Source organism: Schistocerca piceifrons, chromosome 11 (assembly GCF_021461385.2).
Source record: "Schistocerca piceifrons isolate TAMUIC-IGC-003096 chromosome 11, iqSchPice1.1, whole genome shotgun sequence".
Taxonomy (NCBI): domain Eukaryota; kingdom Metazoa; phylum Arthropoda; class Insecta; order Orthoptera; family Acrididae; genus Schistocerca; species Schistocerca piceifrons.
Window position 1 is genome coordinate 3974481 of NC_060148.1, and position 25410 is coordinate 3999890.

General features: G+C 39.5%; 1 protein-coding gene and 1 non-coding gene across 2 annotated transcripts in view; one reads left to right on the forward strand and one right to left on the reverse strand.

Moving 5' to 3' along the window:
* Positions 1–12140, reverse strand: part of LOC124720189 (neuralized-like protein 4) — a 296164-nt gene extending 284024 nt beyond the window's left edge. Inside the window, 1 exon segment of the mRNA XM_047245512.1 lies at positions 11941–12140. Within this exon segment, the coding sequence (XP_047101468.1) occupies positions 11941–12099 (159 nt within the window). The 5' untranslated portion in view covers positions 12100–12140.
* Positions 12141–14593: 2453 nt separating this feature from the next.
* On the forward strand, positions 14594–14666 carry Trnaa-cgc. Its single transcript has one exon. It is a non-coding gene; the product is annotated as a tRNA-Ala (tRNA).
* The last annotated feature ends 10744 nt before the right edge of the window (positions 14667–25410 follow it).

Consider the following 25410-nt stretch of genomic DNA (forward strand, 5'->3'; position numbering starts at 1 on the left):
GCGACAGTCCACTGCTGTACCACAGACTCGTTTGTACACGGTGCCTTCAGAGAAGTAATTGCGAGCGACAATACAGTCGGTCACAGCGAACGGGAACGAGGCCGGAGGTTCAGAGTCGGTCGGATCGACGGAAAACGTAGTGCCGAATAGCGTAAAACTGCGGGCACTGGGGATGTCGGTGTAGAGGAAGGTGGTGGCGACGGTGACGAGTGGGGTGCCGTGCGGTAAAGGCACGGCAGCAACTGCGCCTGTCTGCGACTCACAGACTCCGTTATTTGGTGAGTACCAATCTATCCTTTTCCTAATACTATTGTTTTCCATCCTGGAGTTTCCACAGTTTATATATATTTATTTTTATTGCCTATTTTAGGCGTTTACAATGCATTTTGCCTGCCTATTTTAATGATTTATGATGCCTAGTCTTCCTGTTTCTGTTAATACAGGCAAATTTAATTAACTTTTAGATGATTTTACTTCTACTTGACAGTGTACAAAGTGGTTGTCGAAGTCTTAATTACAGAGTCAAAAAACTAAAGTTACAAAATTATTATTTTTTGTTTCTTTTAGGAAGAATTCTGTAGTTCTACTACAAACTGAAACCCTCACGTGACAAGACAGTCGCATGCCACCACACGAGCCGAAATTAACTGGACTGGCGAACCCGTCTCCACTTTGACAGACAGGGCCATTTCGTTTAGCTACTCTACCGACACGCTACAGTATTGTAGTGAGGAGATTTCAGTGTGCACAAGGACTGCAGACAAGTAACTACAAAGAAACAAAAAAGTAATTACATAACTTTACGTTTTTGAAGTGACAATTGACACCTTTGTGACCTGTCCCTCACACACACTAGTTTTACAGGCCACGGAGATCAATCCTCGCGTATCTGGAACAGCATAAGGCACACGCATTCGATACAGTCCTCCAAACAGTGGATCCGTCAGTCTAGGGGCTCCAAATCTGAGAGCATCCAGGCTCTGGCTTACTTCACAGAAGGAAAATATTGAGAAACACGACGAATTCATCTTTGACTAGTGACGCTAGGAATCAGTACGACTGCGAATTAATACAATCGAACGTAACCACCAATTGGTGTTTTTGAGAGCAGATGTTACTGTTATTAATGCCTTCAAACCTATTAAAGACTTGAATATATCAAACTACAGTGGGAAAATACAGGTTTTAAGTGAGGATGTGGTAAAAGTTTACTTATGACTCCTCTTCTGCATTCGGTGCTGTTTGCTCGATGAACTGTGGGAAGCGAACACGACAAAATGAGTCAGATCAGACCGACGAGGAAAGAGCTTTCGGTAAATGTCACGATTTCAAGTGTATCAAATTACGAGGCACACTGGAAACTAAAGGGCATCAAAGGAGTAGCCGATTCCACAGACTGCTTTGACCCACGACGTCAAGAATAAGGTGGAAACAGCTACTTCCAGCATATACAATACGGCGACGACATCACTACGTACACACGTCGGCAAACTCAAACAAAAATAAAAATGACATAACATCTCGCACCAAAAATAAAATGAAAGTAACAGGACAACTGTGGGAAACTGGGGGTTTAGGGTAGGGACAAGCTAAATATACAACTACACGTATTTAAAAAAATGTTGCTCCATACTAAAACAATTAATGTAAAAAAAATTTAAATTACAACATTCCACTACACCAACAAAACCACAGTAATCTGACATTTCTCTTGACCATATAGATCAACTGCAACTACTGATACCAAAAACTCAACACCTAGAACACCGAACCAAAACGCCAACAACTCAAAAAACCAAATACCCCATATTCACTAAATGAGTTGAAGCCCAACTGACCTACCATAAATATGCAACAGACAAAACACCACAATTACTACAGAATAAAACCAAAACAAAAATTACTTGGCAACAAAACCTCTGGCAACGCCATCAATGTTCGCGGCCACAGGCACGCGTGCACAGAAACGTCTCCTACAAGACTCACTCACAAACTCCACTGCCGTACCCATACTTAACTAAAAAGCAATGAAAATAATTATACTTCTTTTCACACAACAAACATCAAACTAATCAGACCTAACAAAAACGGCAAATAAAAAAAAAAAAAAAACCTTAACAACCCACCGAAAACACTTCTACAACCCACGTTACCACACCGACAACCTAAACGCAAAACCACTTTAGCACGATGACAACCAAAACCCGAGCAAATCTAATACCACACTTTAAACTTGGCACGTCAATAACCACCACCTGAGTGCACCATCTGATACACCGTGACATTTACAAACACAACCGACACACACACGTAACACTGTAGTTATGTCACACAACACCACACCATTACATCACGATTCAAAGCAGACAGTTGGAATCAGACACTTCTGATGAACCAACCGATGCCTCCAAAATTTTTACGTAAAAATTATTAAAGCTTTTTAAACTTTATTAACATTCTGTAACTTTATCCTCCATGTCCACATATTTATTTCTCAAAAGTCACACACTGGCAACAAACACATTTCTCCCAACAAGAGACCAATTTGCTGATTCATTCACTGTAGAATGTCTGACTGTGTTGACAAAACCACAACCCCACCACTTCGTCACAATCAAGGAGGTCGTCAGTCCCCTAATCTCAGAACCACTTAAACCTAACTGACCTAAGGACATCACACACATCCGTGCCCTAGGCAGTATTCGAACCTGCGACCGCAGCAGCCGCGTGGTTCCGGACTGGAGCGCCTAGAGCCTATCGGCCACACCAGCCAGCTCACTATCAACGAGAAATTCTCCGAGTTTTGGAAATGATGAAAATCGGATGGGGCAAAGTCGGGACTGGACGGAGGAGAATTTATGAATGCAAATGTTGCTGAGCTCTTGTGTGGTCAGCATTATCACACTTAAGGGGAGGTTTACTGTCTTCTGGCCCAAAAATCTATTTTTTTTTAAATTGCATTTTTGGATCCATAAAAGTGTTTAGAATCCATCCCTGAAATGGTTTTCCCGAATACGGAACAGAAATGTTTGTTATTTGCGGTTCAACAAAAAAATGCACCTGCCTGAAATCGGCCTTTTTAATGCACCATTTTTTTTTTTTTCTTTCAGAGGACCAGTTATTGTACCGATGCTTGGGAGGAAACACACAAAATTCAAATAAAAGTTTGAACGTGTGTGTTTGGAAGTTAGCCCCCAAGCATTTGCATTCTGGTGCAAAGACTGTGACTTTCCTGGCAGTGAGCAGCTTCAACGAAGGGTATTCAGCAATTCTGAAGACCGTGACAATGATGGACTTCACCCTGGGACTCTATTTGGCGCAGTTCGCCAAGCATTCAGATGACCACCGGATTCGACCAGCCAAAAACCGTTTGTCACCAGCCATACAAGCAGCTCTGGAACAGCATAGCATGGAGCAGGTCGGGCAGAACGCCCTCACTGAGGAAGAGGAAGGACTATTTTATGGACCCGGAATAGCAGATTGAACATAAGTTGCATAATATTGCCTTTATATGAAGTCAAAACTTCAGACGCATTTTTCTCGAAATTACCTTTTTTTATCACGCGGTATGGTTTAATACATCATGGCTGCAAAATACTAACACGAATTCTTTACAGTCAAATGGAAAAACTGGTAGAAGCCGACCTTAGGGAAGACCAGTTTGGATTCCGTAGAAATATTGGAACACGTGAAGCAATACTGACACTACGACTTATCTTAGAAGAAAGATTACGGAAAGGCAAACCTACGTTTCTAGCATTTGTAGACTTAGAGAAAGCTTTTGACAATGTTGACTGGAATACTCTCTTTCAGATTCTAAAGGTGGCAAGGGTAAAAAACAGGGAGCGAAAGGCTGTTTACAATTTGTACAGAAACCAGATGGCAGTTATAAAGAGTCGAGGGGCACGAAAGGGAAGCAGTGGTTGGGAAGGGAGTGAGACAGGGTTGTAGCCTCTCCCCAATGTTATTCAATCAGTATACTGAGCAAGCAGTAAAGTCAACAAAAGGAAAATTCGGAGTAGGTATTAAAATCCATGGAGAAGAAATAAAAACTTCGAGGTTCGCCGATGACATTGTAATTCTGTCAGAGACAGCATAGGGCCTGGAAGAGCAGTTGAACGGAATGGACAGTATCTTGAAAGGAGGGTATAAGATGAACATCAACAAAAGCAAAATGAGGATAATGGAATGTAGTCTAATTAAGTCGGGTGATGCTGAGGGAATTAGATTAGGAAATGAGACGCTTAAAGTAGTAAAGGAGTTTTGCTATTTGGGGGGCAAAATAACTGATGATGGTCGAAGCAGAGAGGATATAAAATGTAGACTGGCAATGGCAAGGAAAGAAGAGAAATTTGTTAACATCGAGTATAGATTTAAGTGTCAGGAAGTCATTTCTGAAAGTATTTGTATGGAGTGGAGCCATGTATGGAAGTGAAACATGGAGGATAAATAGTTTGGACAAGAAGAGAATAGAAGCTTTTGAAATGTGGTGCTACAGAAGAATGCTGAAGATTAGATGGGTAGATCACATAACTAACGAGGAGGTACTGAATAGGATTGGGGAGAAGAGAAGTTTGTGGCACAACTTGACTAGAAGAAGGGATCGGTTGGTAGGACACGTTCTGAGGCACCAAGAGATCAGAAGTTTAGTATCTGAGGAAAGTGTGGGGGTAAAAATCGTAGAGGGAGACCAAGAGACGAATAACTAAGCAGATTCAGAAGGATGTAGGTTGCAGTACGTACTGGGAGATGAAGAAGCTTGCACAGGATAGAGTAGCATGGAGAGCTGCATCAAACCAGTCTCTGGACTGAAGACAACAACAACAACAACTTCAAATCTACTGAAACGATTGACGTGATTCTTTGTTTCCAACGAAGCTAACTAAATTGTCTAAGAGTTGTACCACTTTTATTCCGATCCACCAACTATAAATATTTTTACTTGGCCGACGAAGTACAAAAAAAAAAAAAAAAAAAAAAAAAAAAAAAAAAAAAAATCGATGAAAAACCCAAATTTTTTCAAATAGCCACCATTTTGTTTCCTATGGTCCAAATAACTGAAGCGAGGTACAACTCCTACGAATCTTATATACTTCGCTAACGTCAACTCAATTTTGATTTTTGACGAGCCGGTTGACCTGTGACATACCGCGCGTGGAAGTCTACATCGAAATTTTGTTTCATTCTGACAGCACTTTCGGCATTGCTCTTCGATATTTCAGGTCGAAAAAATTCCTGTTTGTAGAGGAAATATCAATAAACATTTTGGCCAAATTTGACATTGATATCTAACACACATCCCGAGAAAAAAATTCTCAAAGGACACACCTTTTTGGGGCCAAAGATAGTAAACCTCCCTTTAAAGAGGAGGCGCTTCATGTGTTCGAAATTAGAAACACTATTACAGCACGCTGCTTCTCACCCACAGACAAAGTCGCATTACACTAACACGCTATAATGCAGAGCTCTCTAGTGGCAGAGGGTTGCAACTGGTGCCAGTGAAGTGAGAAAGCCATGCGAATAATATGCGTGGCATATAATACATCAACTGAAATTGAGAACTGAATAAAAAAAAATTAACATATTTTTTTCAACCCCCCCCCCATTTGTGGCTGCATAATGAACCATTGTGCACAATGCTGTAATATAAATAAACTGTCATAAAATTTAATCTGGATAAATAAAACGTCTACTCATCAAGTGACAGCATGACATAAAAGACTGTTGTGATTGGCAAGTTTTCGGAGCCAGTGGCTTCTTCTTCAGGCAGAAGGGTTGAAGAGGAAGGAAGAAGGGTGAAGGAAAAGGACTGGAGAGGTCTAGGGAAAGGGGTAGATTTCAGGAAAGTCACCTAGAACTGCGGGTCACGGGAGACTTACCGTACGGAATGAGAAGGAAAAACTGATTGTCGAGGACTGCGTCGGACGAGATTTGAAAACCTGAGAGCTTAAAGGTGGAAGACACGGTAATATGCAAGAGAGAGATTGCTGATGAAACATCACGCACTAGTTAATAAGAGTGGAAAGCTAAGTGCATTGTACGTAACAGAGGTGGTAGGGGGCGGTGAAAAATAGATGGGAAAGAAATGAAAGATGTAGAAAACCAAAACAAAGTGAAGAAAAGGGTAGTTACTGTGAAGAAATGTCGAGACTGAAGAAATTAACGTAAATTAAGGCCAGGTGGGTGGTAAGAACTGAGGAAGTGTTGTAGTTCTAGTTCCTACCTTTTTAGTTCTGAGAAACTGGTGTCCGGGGAAAGAATTCAGATGGCGCATGTGGTGAAACAGGTGCCGAGGTCACGAATGTCATGTTGTAGAGCACGCTCGGCAACAGGACATCGCATGTCGCCAGTATACATCCTCTGCCGATGTCCATTCATCCTAATTGATAATTTGGTGGTAGCTGCACCGGTGTAAAAGGCTGAACAGTGTTTACGTACTAGATCGTATATGACATGTCGTTTTGCAGGTTGCTCTCCCTTTGATAGTATATGTTTTGCCAGTTACAGGGCTGGTGAAAGGGATCATAGGGCAAGTCTTTCAGTGGGGACGGTCACAGGGGTAGGAGCCATAGGGTAGGGAGATGGATGCAGAAGGAGCATAGGGTCTGACAAGAATATTGCGGAGACTGGGAGGGTGACGGAAAGCTATTCTAGGTGTGGTGGGCGGAACTTAAGACAGAATGGATCTCACTTCAGGGCACAATTTTAGGAAGCCACGGCCCAGTCGAAGTAGCTGATTAGTGCATTCCAGACCAGGATCATACTGAGTCCCCAACGGTGTGCTCTCAAGGTCTTTTGTGGAGGGATCAGCAGTGTCAGGATTGGATGTGATGCCCTGGAAAATCTGCTTTTTAACTAGGCTGGTGGTGTAATTACACGCAGTGAGAATGGTGGTGTATTGCTATAGAGTCTGCATCCGAACAAATACATTTGCCTCGGATGCCGAGGCTGTACGGGAGGGAATGTCTGACACGGGAAGGATGGCAAATGTCAAAATGTGTGTACTGTTTGTCGGTAGGTCTAATGTGGACAAAAGTTTGTAGCTGGTCTTCAGCGAGGACAAGACGAACATTGCGGAAAGTGGCACGGGATTCGGAATAGGAGCGTGTGAAATTAATTGGGAGCAGGTATTCAGAGATTCCAGGAATTTTTGCAGGTCAACCTCACGATGAGTCCATACCGTAAAGATGTCATCGATGTGTCTAAACCAAACCAGGGGGGCTTATGGATCCCAGGAAAGCCCCCTCCGAGTGACCCATGAAAAGAATGGCATAGGAAGGAGCCATCCTGGTTCCCATGGCCGTATTCCTGATCTGTTTGCATGTCTGCCCCTCAAAGGTTAAGTAGTTGTTGGTAAGCATAAAGTTGATTAAGGTGAGTAGGTAGGATGTCATAGGTTTGGAATCAGGTGTGCATTGACTGAGGGAATGTTCAGCAGCAGACAGATAATGTACATGGGGGATATTGGTATAGTGGTATAGTGGAAGGTGGCATCAATGCTGACAATCGAGTGGGGCGGGCACGGATTTCAGACAATCTAGGAAATGCTCGGTACTTCGATGTAGGAGGGGGGTGTTTGTACTACGGGTTGCACGTGTTGACCACCACATGCGCCACCTGGATTCTTCCCCCAGACACGAGTTTCTCAGAACTCCGCAGGTGGGAAGTAGAACTACAACGCGTCCTTGGTTCTCACCACCCATCTGACCTTAATTTATGTTAATTTCTTCTATCTCAGCTTTTCGTCACTGTAATTACTCTTTGCTTCACTCCGTTTTAATTTTATACATCTTTCGTTTCGTTTCCATGTATTTTTCACCACCTCCCTCCCACCTCTGTTACATGCAATGCACTTAGCTTTTCACTCTTATTTACTCGTGCACGATGTTTTAGTAGTAATCTCTGTCTTGCATATTACCCTGCTTCCACCTTTAAGCTCTCACGTTTTCACATCTCGTCCGATGCAGTCCCCGACAATCAGTCTTTCCTTCTCATCCTGTATGTTAAGTCTCTCCCGACCTGTAATTCAGGGCGACTTTACCGGAATCTATCCCTTTCCCTAGCCCTCTCCAGTCCTTTTCCTTCACCCTTCTTCCTTCCCCTTCAACCTTTCTGCCTTAAGAAGGGGTCACTGGCCCCAAAAGCTTGCCAATCACAACAGTCTTTTATGTGTGTGTTCTGCTGCCACTTGGTGAGTAGATTTTTTATTTGTCCATTTAAATAATTTCATCAATAATTGGTTGTTTTTGTTGTTGTACTCTCAGGTTTCTGCCTAACCGTCACCTCTGAAATCTTGAGGTTCTGAAAGTACCTCAAAGTTTTTGAAACAAACATCAGGTTACACTTCAGATCAGTCTGTCACGACAGCCAATTTTCCTCCAGTCACATTTGTTGCCTTCACCAACTGGCAACAATACTAACACTGTAATATAAAACATTATAACTAGAAATCCTGTCACATTCTGAGAAAAATACAACACAGGAAAATAACATGAAAACCAGTAACCAACCTTAAAACCCGTAATAGCCACGTCAATAGTCATCAATTGCGCACTCTCCAATAGACTAATCGATTTGTATATTCAGCTGAAGTAAGTCATCAGATTCATTAATTCTCATTGCCTATGAACAACGATAAAGAATTGTTAACAGCAGCATGCAGCAAAAGAGCTGCAGTACACCTTAATTACAGTTTAGCTGAGGATATAACCATAAATTTGGAAAGCAGTGTGTAAAGAAATGTACTGTCACAATTGGCAGTTTTCGCAACTCAGAATCTAACTGTTGCCTTTCAACCTCACTCAGACCTCGCATTAGACTGCAGATCATACTTTCACAAGAACCTAAATAAAAATATGTATGTGTTGTGGAAGGAAACAATAGCACAACGAATTTGTCTAGAGAAACTCTAGAAGGCCTACACAAAAACTCACAATATCAATAAATGTTCCCTCACCGCAAATGCAAAACTCAGTACAAGGCTGTTACGAAACCAGCTGCCCTGTATGAGAGCAAAACTCACATATGTCACATGACAAGAGACATGGAAAACACTTGTTATGGAAAACTGTTGTTTTGGAAATAGAAGTTCTACAGCCATGCTTTTACTGTTTTTAATTTATTTATATTTAATTTATTTATATTTAATTTCTTTGTGACTAGTTTCGGGTTCACAGACCTAGTCTCAAGCACTCATTTTGGCACCACCAATGGTGACATTGTGTCAGGCCATCCTAATTTAGGTTTTCCTAAATCATTTCAGGCAAATGATGACCAACCACATGTGTCATGCACATGAAGTATATATATATGTGTGTGTGTGTGTGTGTGTGTGTTTGCACGCACACAGAAAACTGATTATAATTAATAATAATACACTGTCAAGCCAGAAAACTTATAGGCATAAAAAATGTTGGTCACCCATCAGAAAAGAATCGTCAGCAAAATCCTAGTGTGCAGTAAGATACAAGATGGCTAAACACTGCACAGCACGTAAGAGACTGGAAACATATCACGCCAACTTTAAGATTACATCAAGAGAATCCCAGACACCCAACAAACTAAAATATTGGAGTACAAAGAAAGCATTAAGAACATGACATAGCTCACCAATCTCAGAAAATACCAGGACACTGCCATAACAGACTCTGATATACAAGACACACAAACATTCAACCACAGCATGGAAAGTGAGCCAAGAAATTCAAGACAGGAACAAATTGGTCAGAAAAAGTAATAAAGTAAGAAGTGTGGCACCTGATAAAAACTTATGTCAAGTAGGCACTTTGCAAGGTTCTCTTGAGGTCTATATGTGTGTGATCATCATCACGTTCACTTCACGAGTATGCTGCACAGATGGTTCCGAAAACCAAATTCTAGGCAGATGATTTTGCTGCATTCTTTCTAAATGGTTACAACAGCCGACAATTTTTTAATTTTACTTTCCAATTCAAAAATCTGTTGCTCGTCCTATTTCTGTGTTTCGTCTTTTGTAGGCCAGCATGAAGTCTTCAATGAACCTGAGATATTTCAACTCAACTGACTTAATTTTCCTTCTCATTTTCTTTGAGAGTATGCATGTGTCACTTGCATGTAATATGGTACTATCGGAACTGTCACTGTTTTATAAAGTTTCAGTTTTCTGTTTCAGTGTTCTACAAATTGTTCCACATATAAGTTTGGATTTGCAAAGTTTTGTTTGCAAATGGCAATAACATTGGGATATTTCACACCCAAGATAGCTTAAGATGGATACCTAGTCCAATATTTTACCACTGGTTCCAGTTTTTGATTTTGTCATGTTTTTCACCAGAAATGCTATTTTTCAATTATGTAGAGGTATTTTCAGTCCATACCCTTCTACTACATTTCTTAAGCTGTGTAGCCTCCTTTGTAAATTATCTCCTGTCTATTGTGCAATAACAACATTGTCTGCATTTAAGATATTACTTAATCTATACTGTGGTGAGAGCGTTATACCACACACAAAGTTTGTTCCCAGCTTACTATGAACTCATCCACATAGATATTAAAAACTGCTGGGAAGGGAAATCAACAGCAATAAACGTCACAGGTCAAATTAGAATGGCAATACTGCAATGTTCTATCCAAACCAAAGCACAACCTACTGGCTGGCAAATTGTATGTGAGAAACAATTGGATTCACAGATGCAGCAGGAATACTTCACAAATGGGTTATGCAACTGTGAATATACAATACTTGCAGAACTGGCCAGGATGAATTCAAAGGCTGACAAATACATTTTTATTTCTTTTACATTAGAAGATACTTTAACTCACACTGTGGTTACTATCCTGATGTATATTCCTAGAACTGGGCCTAAATGAGAACTCTACTGAAAAGACAAACTAATCTGACAGACAAAACAGTTTTACATTTGTGACTCAAATGGGTGCCTTATCTTATGCATCTATTTATCTTATTAGAAGTGTAATTTGCAGCTGTGCTGTCACAAAGATTGTGACTACGTGCTGGAAAAAGGGCAGGAATTATGCTGTACAAAAAACCTAAAGTAAAAACTAAACGTTTATTCTCTTTTGATAGCCCTTGTCAAAAAAAATAAATAAATAAAACTGCTATGTCGATAATCTCTCTAATTTTCACTGACGGATGTCTGAACAAAATATACGCTTCATAGTTTGTATATGTGAGTGGCAATGAGGTCAAAACATTGTTAATGAAATAAGTCTTTCTTGATAATTGGAATAACAAACATTTCAATTAGTTTCGAAATTATATAAACCATTATTTGTACATAGCAGTAATAATTTGTACGATGCTAAATCGTACAGCTGCTGAAGTTTTTATTGCGCGGAAATGCATTGGATGTTTTACGTTCTAGGGCACTGCTGCCGTATACACTGTCACGAAAATTTTTATGTGATGGACAGTACCGAAACGACAGATACCATGTCACACAAATGAATGTGCAATAGGATAGAATGCATTCTGCACAACGAATAAGTTTAATAAATTATACAAATCACTGCGGGTCTTGGGTGAAAAACTGCTGCGTAACACAAAAGTAGGTAACATCTAAGTATTCTTATTGTTCAAGATGTAATGTTTACTTATTTGCATGTTTATTAAATCATAAATGCGACTTCTCGATATGATGTTCAACGAGTCAGTTTTACAGTTTCGTTCTCAATGACATACATGGCAAGATGTTGACAATTTACATAAATTTGCATTAGTATTGATTTACTGTACACATCGCAAAAGCCAACAAAGAAATAAACGCACAGCACCGATTGGCAAGTGAACATTGAACAAAACAAACCAGTAAAACCGGCCCGTCAGAAGAACTACATGATTTTTTTTAAATGTATGAGGTTTTATGGACAGAATAAGCTACTGCAGCAGAAACGGCATTATTAAAAAGCCATAAAAATTGGTTTTCACAATGCTCAACAGACCTTCTTATCAATGCGAACTTGAAAAAGCTGATTGTCTGCAAGAGGCTGACTGCTCAGCACCAACCCGTTATTAAACTCTGAAAAGTTTCTGACTGCTGTTCTATTACTATTTATCAGCGTCACTCTATCGCCGCACCGGCTATGGAACGCTACAGCCATGCTTACTCTGATCTGTCAACACACAAACTCCTACGCGGCGGCCATTTTATGCCGGCCTGAATGCTCGCTCGTGATTTGCTGGACTATTTTGCTCGAGTTTGGTCGATATCAAACTGCGTACTGCAGATAGTGACAAATGAATCCTGCGTTGTCACAGTCACACAGTGCTGACAGTGGTAAAATGGCCTTTGAAAGTTGTCGTTATTGCTCATTTCTCCTGTTTCGTCAACACAAATAAAACTCTTGGACGACAGATAAAGCGGAATTCGTACTAGTGCTGCTACAGTTTTAACAATTTTTAGATTCTGCTTTAGCTTTGAAAGTTAAAGTGCTGTATGTAGTTTGATGTGCTACTGCAATGAGAACCGAGAGGTAATGTGCGAAGAGTTCGTCACGGTGCATTAATCACATTTGGAAGTACACAGAAACTATCACCAACATTTTGGACATTGTGAGGTATAATACGTGCCTCTTTACAATGATTCCTCTAGCTACCGACAAAAATGGTAGGGTACTTACATGACGATCTTATAGCTGAATAAGGGTGAATTTAGAATGAACTCTGCACTTCACAGCCAATATAGTAAAAATAGACGCATATAAACTGCGCAGCCCAATCTAGGGCCCAGAATGAAGTTATATATTCTGATGCAAAAATCAGGGATAAAACTATCAACCACAATGTTAGAATGCCTCGAGAGAAAAATGAACATATTGTCGATTACGAAATCATTTCGGTTCCTAAGGAGAAGAAAAGAACGAGAGAACTATGACAACTAGCAAAAACGACTATATTGCTTTTATTAGTTACTGATGTAGAACATTGCAACTGGTTGTTTGATTAGTTATGGATGTGGAACACTGCAACTGGTTGTAACGATTTCTGACTATGAGCTCACAATATCAAAGCCATAACAGAATCAGAATCGAAAACCAGGATAGACGCTTTCACTTAACCTAGAAAGGGTAACTGAATTGCCGGATACCATCACAACATACGCGATAACTGTATGAGAAACATTATACTGCCAACTCACACCTACAATTTATACTACCAAGTAACACATGAAAAAGCTCGCATATAACATGAGAAGGCTATTAAACCAGAATTTACAAAACATAAAATGTATGAAAATACCAGGATCTCACCACACAAAGTAAGCAGCTTAAGCGTGAGAAGTTGAAACTGGAAAGAAACAGTAGGCTAACAATGTTAGAAACTACCATCCACATAACAAAATCCAACCCAGCCTAAAATAACCTCACAACATGCATCAAGCACAACTGACCACACCAGTGCCTGACACAGAAAAAAACAGCATTCGTATACTTGACATGATTAAAAAAGTATAGGCTAACTAAGTATAGGAGCTATATGTACTGTAAAGAGATATGTTTATTTTATAAGAAATGTTGTAGAAATATATTTATTTATTTATTACTTGTCATTAGCCAACATTTGTTGAAATAGACAGTTTTGACATTACATTTGATAGTAAATCTAAAATTGGGAAACTATATACATTCAGATTACATCACATGAGGATAAAGAGTTATTCTCTACATTATAATTCCTTAATGTCATAGTTACTCTCTACTACATTCCAATTCCTTGACATCATAGGTACTCTCACTCTCTACTACATTCTAATTCCTTTACATCATAGATACACTTATCAGCTAACAATTTGGGCAGCTGCTTCTTGAAGGCATCACCTTGTAGGTCTTTCAGTGATTGTGGTAACTTGTTATATAATTTTAATCCTGTTTGCTGAAAGCTACTTTGGACCTTAGATAGCCTAGTAAAGTCTACATCAAGATTGTTTTTATATCTGGTATCATGCGAATGAACATCTGTTCTGGATGGTAAGGTATTTATTTGTTTTTTTATGGAAAGAAGACACGTTTTTATATACAGAGAAGGTAATCTTAAGATGTTAAGTTCCTTAAAGTGCTTTCGACATGATTCTTGGCTTTTAATACCTGTAATTGCTCTAATTGCTTTCTTCTGCCACATGAACACTGTCTGAGCACCAGTTGAGTTGCCCCATAATTTTATTCTGTACTGTAAGTGAGATTCAAAGAAGGCATAATAAGAAGATAAAAGTTGTTTTCTGCTAACTAATGTTTTTAGTTTCCTTAACAAAAAGACTACTCTAAATAGTCTGGTACATAACAGTCCCGCGTGGGTGTTCCATGTTAATTTTTGGTCCAGGTGGATTCCTAGAAGTCTTACAGAGTCAGACTCATTTAATTTTCCCTGTAGATTGTGCAAGAACAAATACATAGTTTCAGTCTTGCTACTGTTGAGTATCAGCTTGTTACTGTGGAGCCATATGGTAGACTTTTCAAGCATTACTTTTGTTTGTTTCTTCACTTCCTCCAATTTGTTATCTGAGGTAATCAGGGTTGTGTCGTCAGCATATATTATTGACTTGTAAAGCATGAAAGTAGGCAAATCATTCATGTATACCAGGAAGAGAAAAAACGACCGGGCGAGGTGGTGCAGTGGTTAGCACACTGGACTCGCATTCCAGAGGACGACGGTTCAATCCTGTCTCCGGCCATCCTGATTTAGGTTTTCCGTGATTTCCCTAAATCGCTTCAGGCAAATGCCGGGATGGTTCCTTTGAAAGGGCACGGCCGATTTCCTTCCCCCATCCTTCCCTCACCCAAGCTTGCGCTCCGTCTCTAATGACCTTGTTGTCGACGGGATGTTAAACACTAATATCCATCCATCCTTTCAGGAAGAGAAAAGGTCCAAGCACTGAACCTTGTGGCACGCCTCTTACAACTGGTAGGGCATTTGATTGCTGGCTATTTACTATAGCTACCTGAGTTATGTTTGTCAGGTATGATCTGATTAATGCCAGTTCGTTATTTTTTACACCATAGCACTCTAGTTTATTTATTAGTATTTCATGGGATACAGTATCAAATGCTTTACTCAGATCTAGTAGTACAGCACAAGTGATGGGATTGTTCTCAAACCCATCAAGTATGTCTGTCACAAGAGTTTCTACTGCATTTATTGTAGACAATCCTGACCTAAAACCAAAGAGCGAGGAGGAAAAAAGATTTTGTTCAGCAAAGTAGTTGCAAAGTTGTGTTTTAATGCAGCATTCTATTATCTTGGGTAATATAGGTATGAGAGATATTGGACAGTAACTTTCAGGTTTGTTTTTTCTTCTTTTTCATAGATTGGGATAACAATAGTAGCCTTCAGGACCTCAGGAAATTTTCCAGCTGTAAAAGTACTATTGATCAGAAAGGTAAGAGGGGCAACAATAATATCAATTATTTGTTTCAAGATGGTGTTGGAGATGCCATAGAGATCTTCACTGTATGAGCCATGTAGGTTTGTGACAACTTTGTATACAGTTTGGCAGGTCACCTGTTTCCATTTAAAGGATAAGTTATTTAGGTCAGGAATGTTGTAGGTAAAACTTTCAGAAGTTGCATCATCTGGTGCAGAGGTAGCAGTAGCTTCGAACTTAGTACTGTTAACAAAAATTTCATTTAATTTTTCTGGCACTATTGGAATTTCTTGTCTGTTTTTATGCTTCCCTGCTATTTTGTTTATTACCCGCCAGGATGACATCCATGCAATGTATATTGTTCTACAGATGAATCAATTAATCAATCAATCCACGTAGCTCAATGATCTTACCGCTCATCCTGTCACCACTCCCGCCTATTCAAAATCTCTAACATACAAACCCAAATTCTATTTACTCTCACTGTCCTGAAGAAGTTCATGGAAACTGCAATGATTTTCTTTGATATTGGGTCCACAGCCCATTTACTCTTTGAAAAACTTCATGATGAATCCAAAAGTTAACATTTATTTTTATTTATGTATTTCATGCTATTGTCCAGATTCTGACTTAGGCCATTGTCAAGTCCCCTATTAATTTTTTTTAGTAAAATATTATTAGGTCCTCAGTACATATTGTAAATACTGAAGATCTAGTGTAGTGAAGTTCTAATATTGTTTTATGAAAACCTTTCCCCATATGCACAATGGGCCTTACTGACGTGAAGCAACGTGGATGCCTCAATGAAGCAGAGGGCTACACTGCTGGTGCAACCACAATGGAGCAATATCTGTGTAGAGGCCACACAAAACTGTCATTCCTGAAGAGGGGCAGCCTATTCCGTACTTTCACAACCAACAGTGTGGATAACTGAACGATCGTAATGGGATGGAACCACCGAGGTATAAAGAAAATTCTAAAGAAACTGGGATTACTACATAATAGATGTAAAATGAAGTATAGGGCTGTCAAGAGAGCAATGCATGACCCCTTCAAAGACTACCGTAGCAGAATATAGTCAAATGATATTTTGCAAAAACCAAAGAAATTCTGGTCATTTGTACAGGCTGTCAACAGCACCAAGGTTAGTGTCCAGCGCCTAGTGAATGAGACTGGAACTGAAATTGACAGTAACAGAGCAAAAGATGTAATGCTTAACTCCACTTTCAAATGTTCCTTTACAGAGGAAAACCCAGGTGAATTGCCCCAGTTTAATCCTCATGCCACTGTAATGATGAATGAAAAGTATTAGTGTCAGTGGTGTTGAGAAACAGCTAAAATAATTGAAATTGAACAAAGCTCCAGAGTACAGTAAAATTCTTGTCAGATTCTATACTGAATTTGCAACTGAGTTAGTCCCTCTTCTAACTGTGTCCAGTTCTTTGAAAAAAGCACAGGCCACACCCGTCTACAAGAAGGGTGGTAGAAGTGATCCACAAAACTACTTTACGATATCCTTGACATCGATTTGTTGTAGAATATTAGAACAGCTTCTGAGGTCAAACGTAATGATGTATCGCGAACAGAATGACCTCTTCAATGCCAGTCAGCACAGATTCCGAAAATATTGGTCATGTTAAACCCAACTCACACTTTTCTCACATGACATACTGAAAGTTTTGTGCCAAGCAAGTCAGGTAGAGATGATTTCTGACAAGCATTTGACTCACTACCACACCTACTTATTGTCAAAGGATTGATCACATGGGGTATCAAGTGAAATTTGTGACAGAACTTTTTAGTAGGGAGGAAGCAGCACGCTATCTAAGACGGAGAGCCATCATGAGATGTAGAAGTAACTTCAGGTGTATCAAAAGGAAGTGTGTTTGGACCCATACTGTACATGTTGTATATTAATGACCTTGTAGACAATATTAAAAGTAATCTCAGACTTTTTGCAGATGATGCAGTTATCTATAATGATGTACTGTCTGAAAGCTACAGTATCAATATTCAGTCAAATCTTGATAAGATTTCAAAGTGGTGCAAAAATTGGCAACTTGCTTTAAGTGTTTAGAAATGTCAAATTGTGCATTTCACAAAACAAAAAACATAGTACCCTTTGACTATAATATCAATGTACCAGTTGGAATCAACCAACTCATATAAATACCAGGGTGTAAAACTATGTAGGTTTATGAAACGGAATGATCATACAGGTTCAGTCACGGCTAAAACAGACGGTAGACTTCGGTTCATTCATAGAATACTGCAGAAGTGCAATCAGTCGACAAAGTTGAGATTGCTTACAAATCACTCATGCGACACACCCTAGAATATTGCTCAGGTGTGTGGGACCCATACCAGACAGGTCTAACTGGGAAATTGCAATTGAAGATATGAGTCCAATTAAACTGTGCCTCAGAACATTCCTGACGTGTACTCTTCATCCTGCAGCAGTTCTTCATCTGCAAGCTTCCTCTTCGCATTCCTTTTAGCACTTCTTGCTTCTTTGGTAACTTGAAGATAGAATCTTTCAGCTTTGTGCACCCATTGTCTGTCACATACAAGCAATTGATCTTCCATGTTAGAGCCACATTTTATGCCTAAATTTCTCAGGACTTCCAACCTTCCTATCACTCAATCATTGAAACATATTACTGCATCTAGGACACCAACTTTTAATATATTTAGTCCTACAAAAACATTCTTGGATAATCTTTCCCATATGCAATGGCTGAAACTTTCATTTGTATTCTGAGTGCCTCCATGAGACATTTACTAAGCAAAACAGGGTCACTCAGGTCTCTAAAAATGGGTTTTATTTGATTCATAACAGGCTCATGAAGAGAATGTTTATGACGGTATATTTTACCACTTTCTTTTGCTTTTTGGTAACCACTCCTTTAGGGCAAAGTCTGTGAACAGTATGGTCATCTGCGAACAATTGATCAGAGTAGGTGACCCATACAGCTTTTATCATTGCCGTAACATCATCCAGAGGTGGTGTTCATCTAATGACCAGTCCATAAGAACTCTGAAGAAGGTCTATTTCAGTTTCTGTCAATCTGCCACGGCCAGACAGAGATTTTCGATCAGATAGCAACTTTCCTTTCACTTCTCTTCGTAGCTTCCTCAGTCTAGCACCCGTCCTCTTTTGCATATGTCCCCAACACTCCAGTTTTGTTACCGAGGTATCACCATAAACATTGTACTCATTAATTTTATTGAAAGCTTTAGAGTCCCCATCGCTGAGTTACTTCGTGTATCTAACGTTATAAACGGGCCCCAACGTCTGAAATATTTTTAGAGCTCTATCACACTCCATACTTCCACTCTAACCATCATAATTCTTAGAATTCAGTATGTCCTTCAGTGTTACCATGGCAGGTGTGACAGTACTTAGGTAAGCACTCAGCAACAACAACTTTTCCATTCTCCAGAGAAGTAACACTTACAACACCATTCAAGGAATGATGTCCTCAATCGATCAATATCCAATAGCCAGAGGCAGAAGGTGACACTAGGTGGCTATAAATACTCTGCAGATTGTGAATGGAATTTTACCCAGAGTCAATTCTCAGAGGAAAACACTTTACCTACCTCATTAATGCAAGCCGCCCCCCCCCCCCCCACACACACACACCTCATGCAAAGAATCTTTTAGCTTTGTTTCCTAACAGATTAATAATCAGTGAAAATAAAGTTCATTGTAACCACTTAGAGTCCCCAAGACTCGTGTGAAAACTCCACCTGATGACAAATAAAGATGGAAATTATTCTACGAGTTTTCACATACCTCCAAGAGACTTTCAATTTCACAAATTGTTTGCTGCATGGGGTCTAATATTTTAATTTTGAAAAGGCTAGATTACAACTCACCACATGGAGGTGATATTGAGCCACAGATAGGCACAACGAAAAGACTGCTACACGTGTGAGCTTTCAGGCAAAAAGCCTTGTTCGTGGCCAGACATAGTGCTCATTTGTGAGAGAGTTGTGGTTGCACAAATATGTGTGCGTAATTTCCTCGTTAGAAGAAGGCCTCTCAGCCGCAAGGTCACATGTATAGCTGTATTTTTGTTGTACCTTTCAGCGACTCAACAGCTCATCTATGTTATCAATCTATCCTTTTCTTAATATCACTGTTATTCCATCCACGATTTTCCATTGATTTCAATTTTGAAAATACTTTCACACTGCTTTGGAGAGCACTGAAAGTCAACACTAGTTCACAACTCTGGCAATGACAGGTACTGTGAAGGATATAGGCAGCACATTACGAAATAGTCAGATTTTAGTAATGGGTGAGAGCTGGGATCATACATTACGTACTTTTACTGAAGCAATGCAGCACCATTTGTAAGGTGTACATCACTACATAACATTGCTAGTGTGACAGTTTCATTAATAAATACTTACCAGTCTTCACAAGCGATGAGCTTTTAATAATATCACTTCATGTTTCCTGTTGGTAATTACTTATTATGTAAAATGGGTAAAGTATCAACAAGATACAAATTCTGTAAAAATATACCTTTATTGTCTCAGTAATATTCTTATAACTACTACAGATATCTGAATAAAACAAATGCAGGAATAAGTTGTATGTGTATAATCAACTGGCTTTGGTAGAACAATACACTCAACAATTCATTAAACGCAAAATTTTATGGTTAGGAATGATTTCAGTCTTGACTATTGTAGACGATTAAAAGTGGTTACTACAATGTGTTTATTAAATTGGAATACAAGGGTTGACTGTGAAGTAATGCCTCTGTAACTCTTCAATAGTTGGCAGCAGTGCTAAGCGGCAGGTACTGCCTTGTTCCACAGCCGCTTCTCTACAGCTCCAGTTAGTGGGAAGCCTTAGCATTGAACGGTTGTGTTCTTACAGTGTAAAGTATGGAACGTTGCACAGACGGTCGTCAGTGTGATTTAAGCAACGTGCAGAAGGTGTCAACCCCAAGGAGATTAATCAGACAATGAAAGCAGTTTACGGTGATTGTGTGGATGTGAGTACTGTGCGTCGTCGGGCGAGTACGTTTAATGATGTTGAGGCGGGAACACCTGACCTGCGTGACAAACAAAGAGTTGGATATCCTGTGACAGCAACCACCGAGTTTCACAAGCAAAATGTTGACAGATTGATTCAGGACAATCATCGTATCACTCAGAGAGAAATTTCAAGCACAATCGGCGTTTCACAAGAATGTGTGGGTCACATTATTGCTTTGCTTGGCTGTCAGAAGGTCTGTGCTCGATGGGTGCCCTGGATGCTGACTCCTGAAATGAAAGTGCACGGACTTGAAATTTGCCAGGAACTGCTCTCGCATATGAGAATGAAGGTGACGCCTTTCTCCATTTAATTGTGACAGGAGATGAAACGTGGGTACGCCATTGCGACCTGGAGACAAAAAGTCAGTCTATGGAATTTCGACACAAGACTCACCCCAACAAAAGATATTCGAGATGCAGCTCTCAGCTAGAAAAATCGTGGCCACAGTGTTCTGGACTGCAGATGGTGTTATCCGTGTCGATTTCCTTGATCGTGTAACAACAATAAATTCAGAGTGTTATCTCACAACACTGCGAACTATGAAATGACGGCTAACAAGGGTCCAAAAGGAAAAGGGAAATGTTTTCCTGCAGCATGACAATGCGAAACCACACACTTCACGCCACCACAGCAGAACTTCTGAGACTGAATCTCACCACCGTACAGTATCCTCCATACAGTCCAGATTTAGCACCATCCCCAATAATGAAAGGTTATCTGCGGAGACATCATTATGCTTCTGATGAAGACGCTGAGAGAACCGTGAGACTGTGGTTGTGGAAACAGAGTGTCGATTTCTTCCGTGTCGGCTTTAGAAAACTTGTTCATCATTGGCAGAAATGTATCCAATTGGCTGGTGATTATGTGGAAAAGTGAATATTGGTAGTTAAAGACCACATTATAAGGATTATTTCTGTGTTTGACTTATTAAAATATTCCCATCCAAACCCAATTAACGAAGGTGGAGGCATTACTTTTCATTCAACCCTCATATTGAACTCTCAACAACTCAAGAAAACAAAAATATTTATCCCACTGCATACAAAATTTAAATATTTCTCAAAAGCTTTTGAATTGGCTCTGAGCACTATGCGACTTAACTTCTGAGGTCATCAGTCGCTTAGAACTTAGAACTAATTAAACCTAACTAACCTAAGGACATCCCACACATCCATGCCCGAGGCAGGATTCGAACCTGCGATTGTAGCGGTCGCTCGGTTCCAGACTGTAGTGCCTAGAACTGCACGGCCACTCTGGCCGGCAAAACCTTTGAAACAAATGAGACAATTCAGTGTGATTACTTTTTAAGGGAGCCAAGTATTTTAATTGATGAAACACAGATAATAGTGTGGTTGAAAGAAATTACAATATCCATGATTACAATTATCTGAAAGTGAAAATCAGTATTTGCTTAGTAAAGGTCACACAAAACAACAAAGTATCAGGCAAATGCAAAAAATTAAAAAAAAGAATGCACTGTGTAGATTAAAATTGCATTCTACATTAGGTGTCAAAACGTAATAAAGTGGGATAGGGATATGACATCACATGGACATTACGTAAATCAAATCAAAAAACTGGGCGCCAAAATTACAGAAAATTGGGAATTGGATCTGCAAATATCATTGATCAAAAAATAAGAAACGAGTTATTACATTGACATTCATTCAGTTAGACTGAAACACATAGGCTACAAGCTCTAAGCTCTCACAGAGATCAGAGTAGATACATAATTTTTGTTACATATATACATACACAGTGAGGAGAACCTCATAGATGTAGACTACTGCAGAGAACAAATACATAATACATAGATGATTTCTTTTGGATTGTCACAACAGCCTCAATAAATCTGAAGAACATTATTGCACCAGGTTGTATTTCAAATTACATTGAGGAATAGTGCAACTCCTGCAATTGCACTCCAATTTAACAGTGTCAGCTCTTCAGTCCAAAGAAAATAACACACGACAGCAATGTCAATAATATAAAAGCGCTAAGCTACTTCCAATGTGGCTAGTGAAACTTGGATAAAAAATTCCCTGATTATTCCACGTGTGAGACTGATGATTGTGTCAATATGCTGCTGATAAAATAATGGTAAGAGGGGAAGAAGGGGCAGAATACCACAGTAATGGCTTTTTTTATATCCCTGTTACACCATATACCAACTAGTTTTTAATCATCGATAATTTATGTGGCATAATATTCATATAATTAACATACTTTGAAATATTAAGTGCTTTAAAATTTGCAAATTTATAAAATTCAATTTCAGTGCTGAACTAAAATGCAGAATTCCCTGGGATTTTATAAAATTCCTAAAATTCCCTGACATTTTCCAGGTAAAATGTAATTCCCTGAGAATTCCAGGTTTTCCAGAAGGAACACCACACTGCACTTGTGAGCAGATTTGTGTACTTAAAAGCATTTCAAATGAGTGCTTCTAAGTGTGAAATTTGTGAAAACTAGTACAATTATTGCAAGATCCTGGGGCAGCATATTTCCAAAATACATCCACAGCAGCTGAACGAAATCATAACTCATGTTGTAAATAATGAATCTTCACGTTACCAGCCCTATGTACTCAACAAGAATTATACTTGTAAAAGAAACTAAAATGCCACCAACAAAACACTCACGGAATAATGCAATAGAAATATTGATCTGTATGATGTGTGCATTTGAAGCTGATTCTAAAGAGGAGTGGATTGATCATAAGTTGAAAGAGGAAATGGAATGTACTACATAACCCAAATTCGTCAAACACAGTGCCACTAAATTTGTTGATGAATATTACGGTATATTAATAATTTTTACTTATGGACCGTCTGACAGCAACTGAATAAAACACAATTTTAGTGCCATACGCGTTTCGCCTTTATTTTCTGCAAGGCATCATCAGTGGCAGGTTGCGTGGACAATTTCCTACATATTATGCTCCTGTTGCATTTTTGGTGTTGTTCTTCTTCTTATGAACGCCAATTTGCGTTTTTTTCCCCATTCCACAACACTATGCACTGAACGCTTGTTTTAAAGCGCTGGTCAACGTTACCTGCGAGAACTGTTCAGGAGCTGAAAGTTCGTCTGACAGCAATGTGGAGATGTACACTGAACTACTGCGTACAAGGATGATACATGGAGAGACATTCAAGGCTGGACGGCAATTCAACGAATCGAATGAGCATTATCTTTACGGCATTCAAATATTCTGTCTGCCTCTACGACCGTTAGCACATGATACATAGCTACATTTGTGTCTAACATTAAAGCAAGAATGCGTGTTCCCAATCCTACGGAACTCCTCTCTCTACAACATCGTATAACATTGCCGTAAAAGTGACGTTACCAAGGGGGCTCGATATTACTTATAACACCTCCGAGCCGATGATGCATTTATATCTCTGCTTGCGTGGCTCGAGTCAACATCATCGAGCCGATCAAAAATTCATTCTTAGCTTGCTTGTCTATTTATTGCATTTGTCGATTACTTATGCTACCGTTCATCAGTATGTAGAATATGTTACTACAAAAATTAATGAATATGAAATATTTTCGCCCAAAATAATGTAGAGACATGGGCGATTGTAGCAATTGTACTAATGAAAGCTGCGTAATTATCTGATTTCGTGCAGGAGAGTTTTGTTATTTCTAAGATTTTCCTGTGCAGCTTCCAAATGCGAAATGGGACAAGAAACATGCGAGAGGCTCCACGCCGCACATGTTGCTTGCCGTCGCCAACAGATGGCAGACCGAAACGCTGTCTTGATAAATACGCCACAGCTCCAGCGCCGCAGATCGGAGTGCATCTCGACTCACTATGCTGCCAATTTCGGACGTTCTAGCAAAATAGCTACCCCGTGGGAGACCGAACAGGTGTGTTTTAAACCCTCAATTATGCAACCGGGTAGATTGGCAAAGTTTCACAAATGGGAAGATAGTATGAGACAGATTCTGTAAGAATTGAACGTTCACCTTTTGCATGTTAAACAACACACGTACAGGGCTTCATAGTATATCCTGCAGCAGTCTCGAAATAAATTCTCGCACTTGCTGGAACTAGGTGCTAATAATTTTTAACTGTATGCGTCGGCTTTATGGACTCATTAGAACTTGAATTTCTAAAAGAGCATTACTCAACCGTAAACAGCTAGGCAAATTCATTAACATCTATTGAACGTAATTCCAGTTTATAAGTTTCTACGTTTAATCTACTTGCCCTTGCGTTTGGTGTAAGTTCATTGCATGCATGCACTGTTTGATTATTTTTGTTACATTTAGGTTACAGATTCTTTACGGCTTTTGGAAATAAGTATCTTGCGTGTAGTATGTGTCGATATGCATTCTGGCGCCCCACCATTAGTCAGTGTATTCATACAGTATGCTTGTATGTTACACATAAGTGAGATATTTTGTGATCTTAATTCAAGATCAGAGTGTGCATAAAAGTAGTGAAGATGGGAACGGTACTTCATCCATAAATTTCATTTAACTTTTTTATGTGAATCAGCATTTATTGCGTCAAAGTGAAAACTTCATACGTCTCTTCACTTCTGCTACCACAGTGTCTGCATTTCTCAGATAAGTTTTCATATTTGTGTAGGTCTCTTTGTGACCTCTTAACTGAAACAACCTCTGACTCATAGCAGTATGTCTGAGCAGTGATTTTCATAATCACCAGCAGCAGTACTGTACAGATTACCTGATTCAACTGATCTTAGTTTGTTGCTGGTTACATATTTCACACTAAATATAATTTGTAGAAACGCAATTTTTCCATCTGCTGGCACTGCTGCAGCTGCAAGTTATAGAATGATAGCTATCAGAACGCCATGAGTGCATTTATAGTGACATGCAGATACTTGGTAATTAATTTTTTGTCTACACCAAACAGGTTACTATGTCAAAAACATACCGAATGAGGCGGGGCAGTGAACAGCACACTGGAATCATTTCGAGTACTCAGAAGGACAACGGTTCAAATCCGCGTTCGCC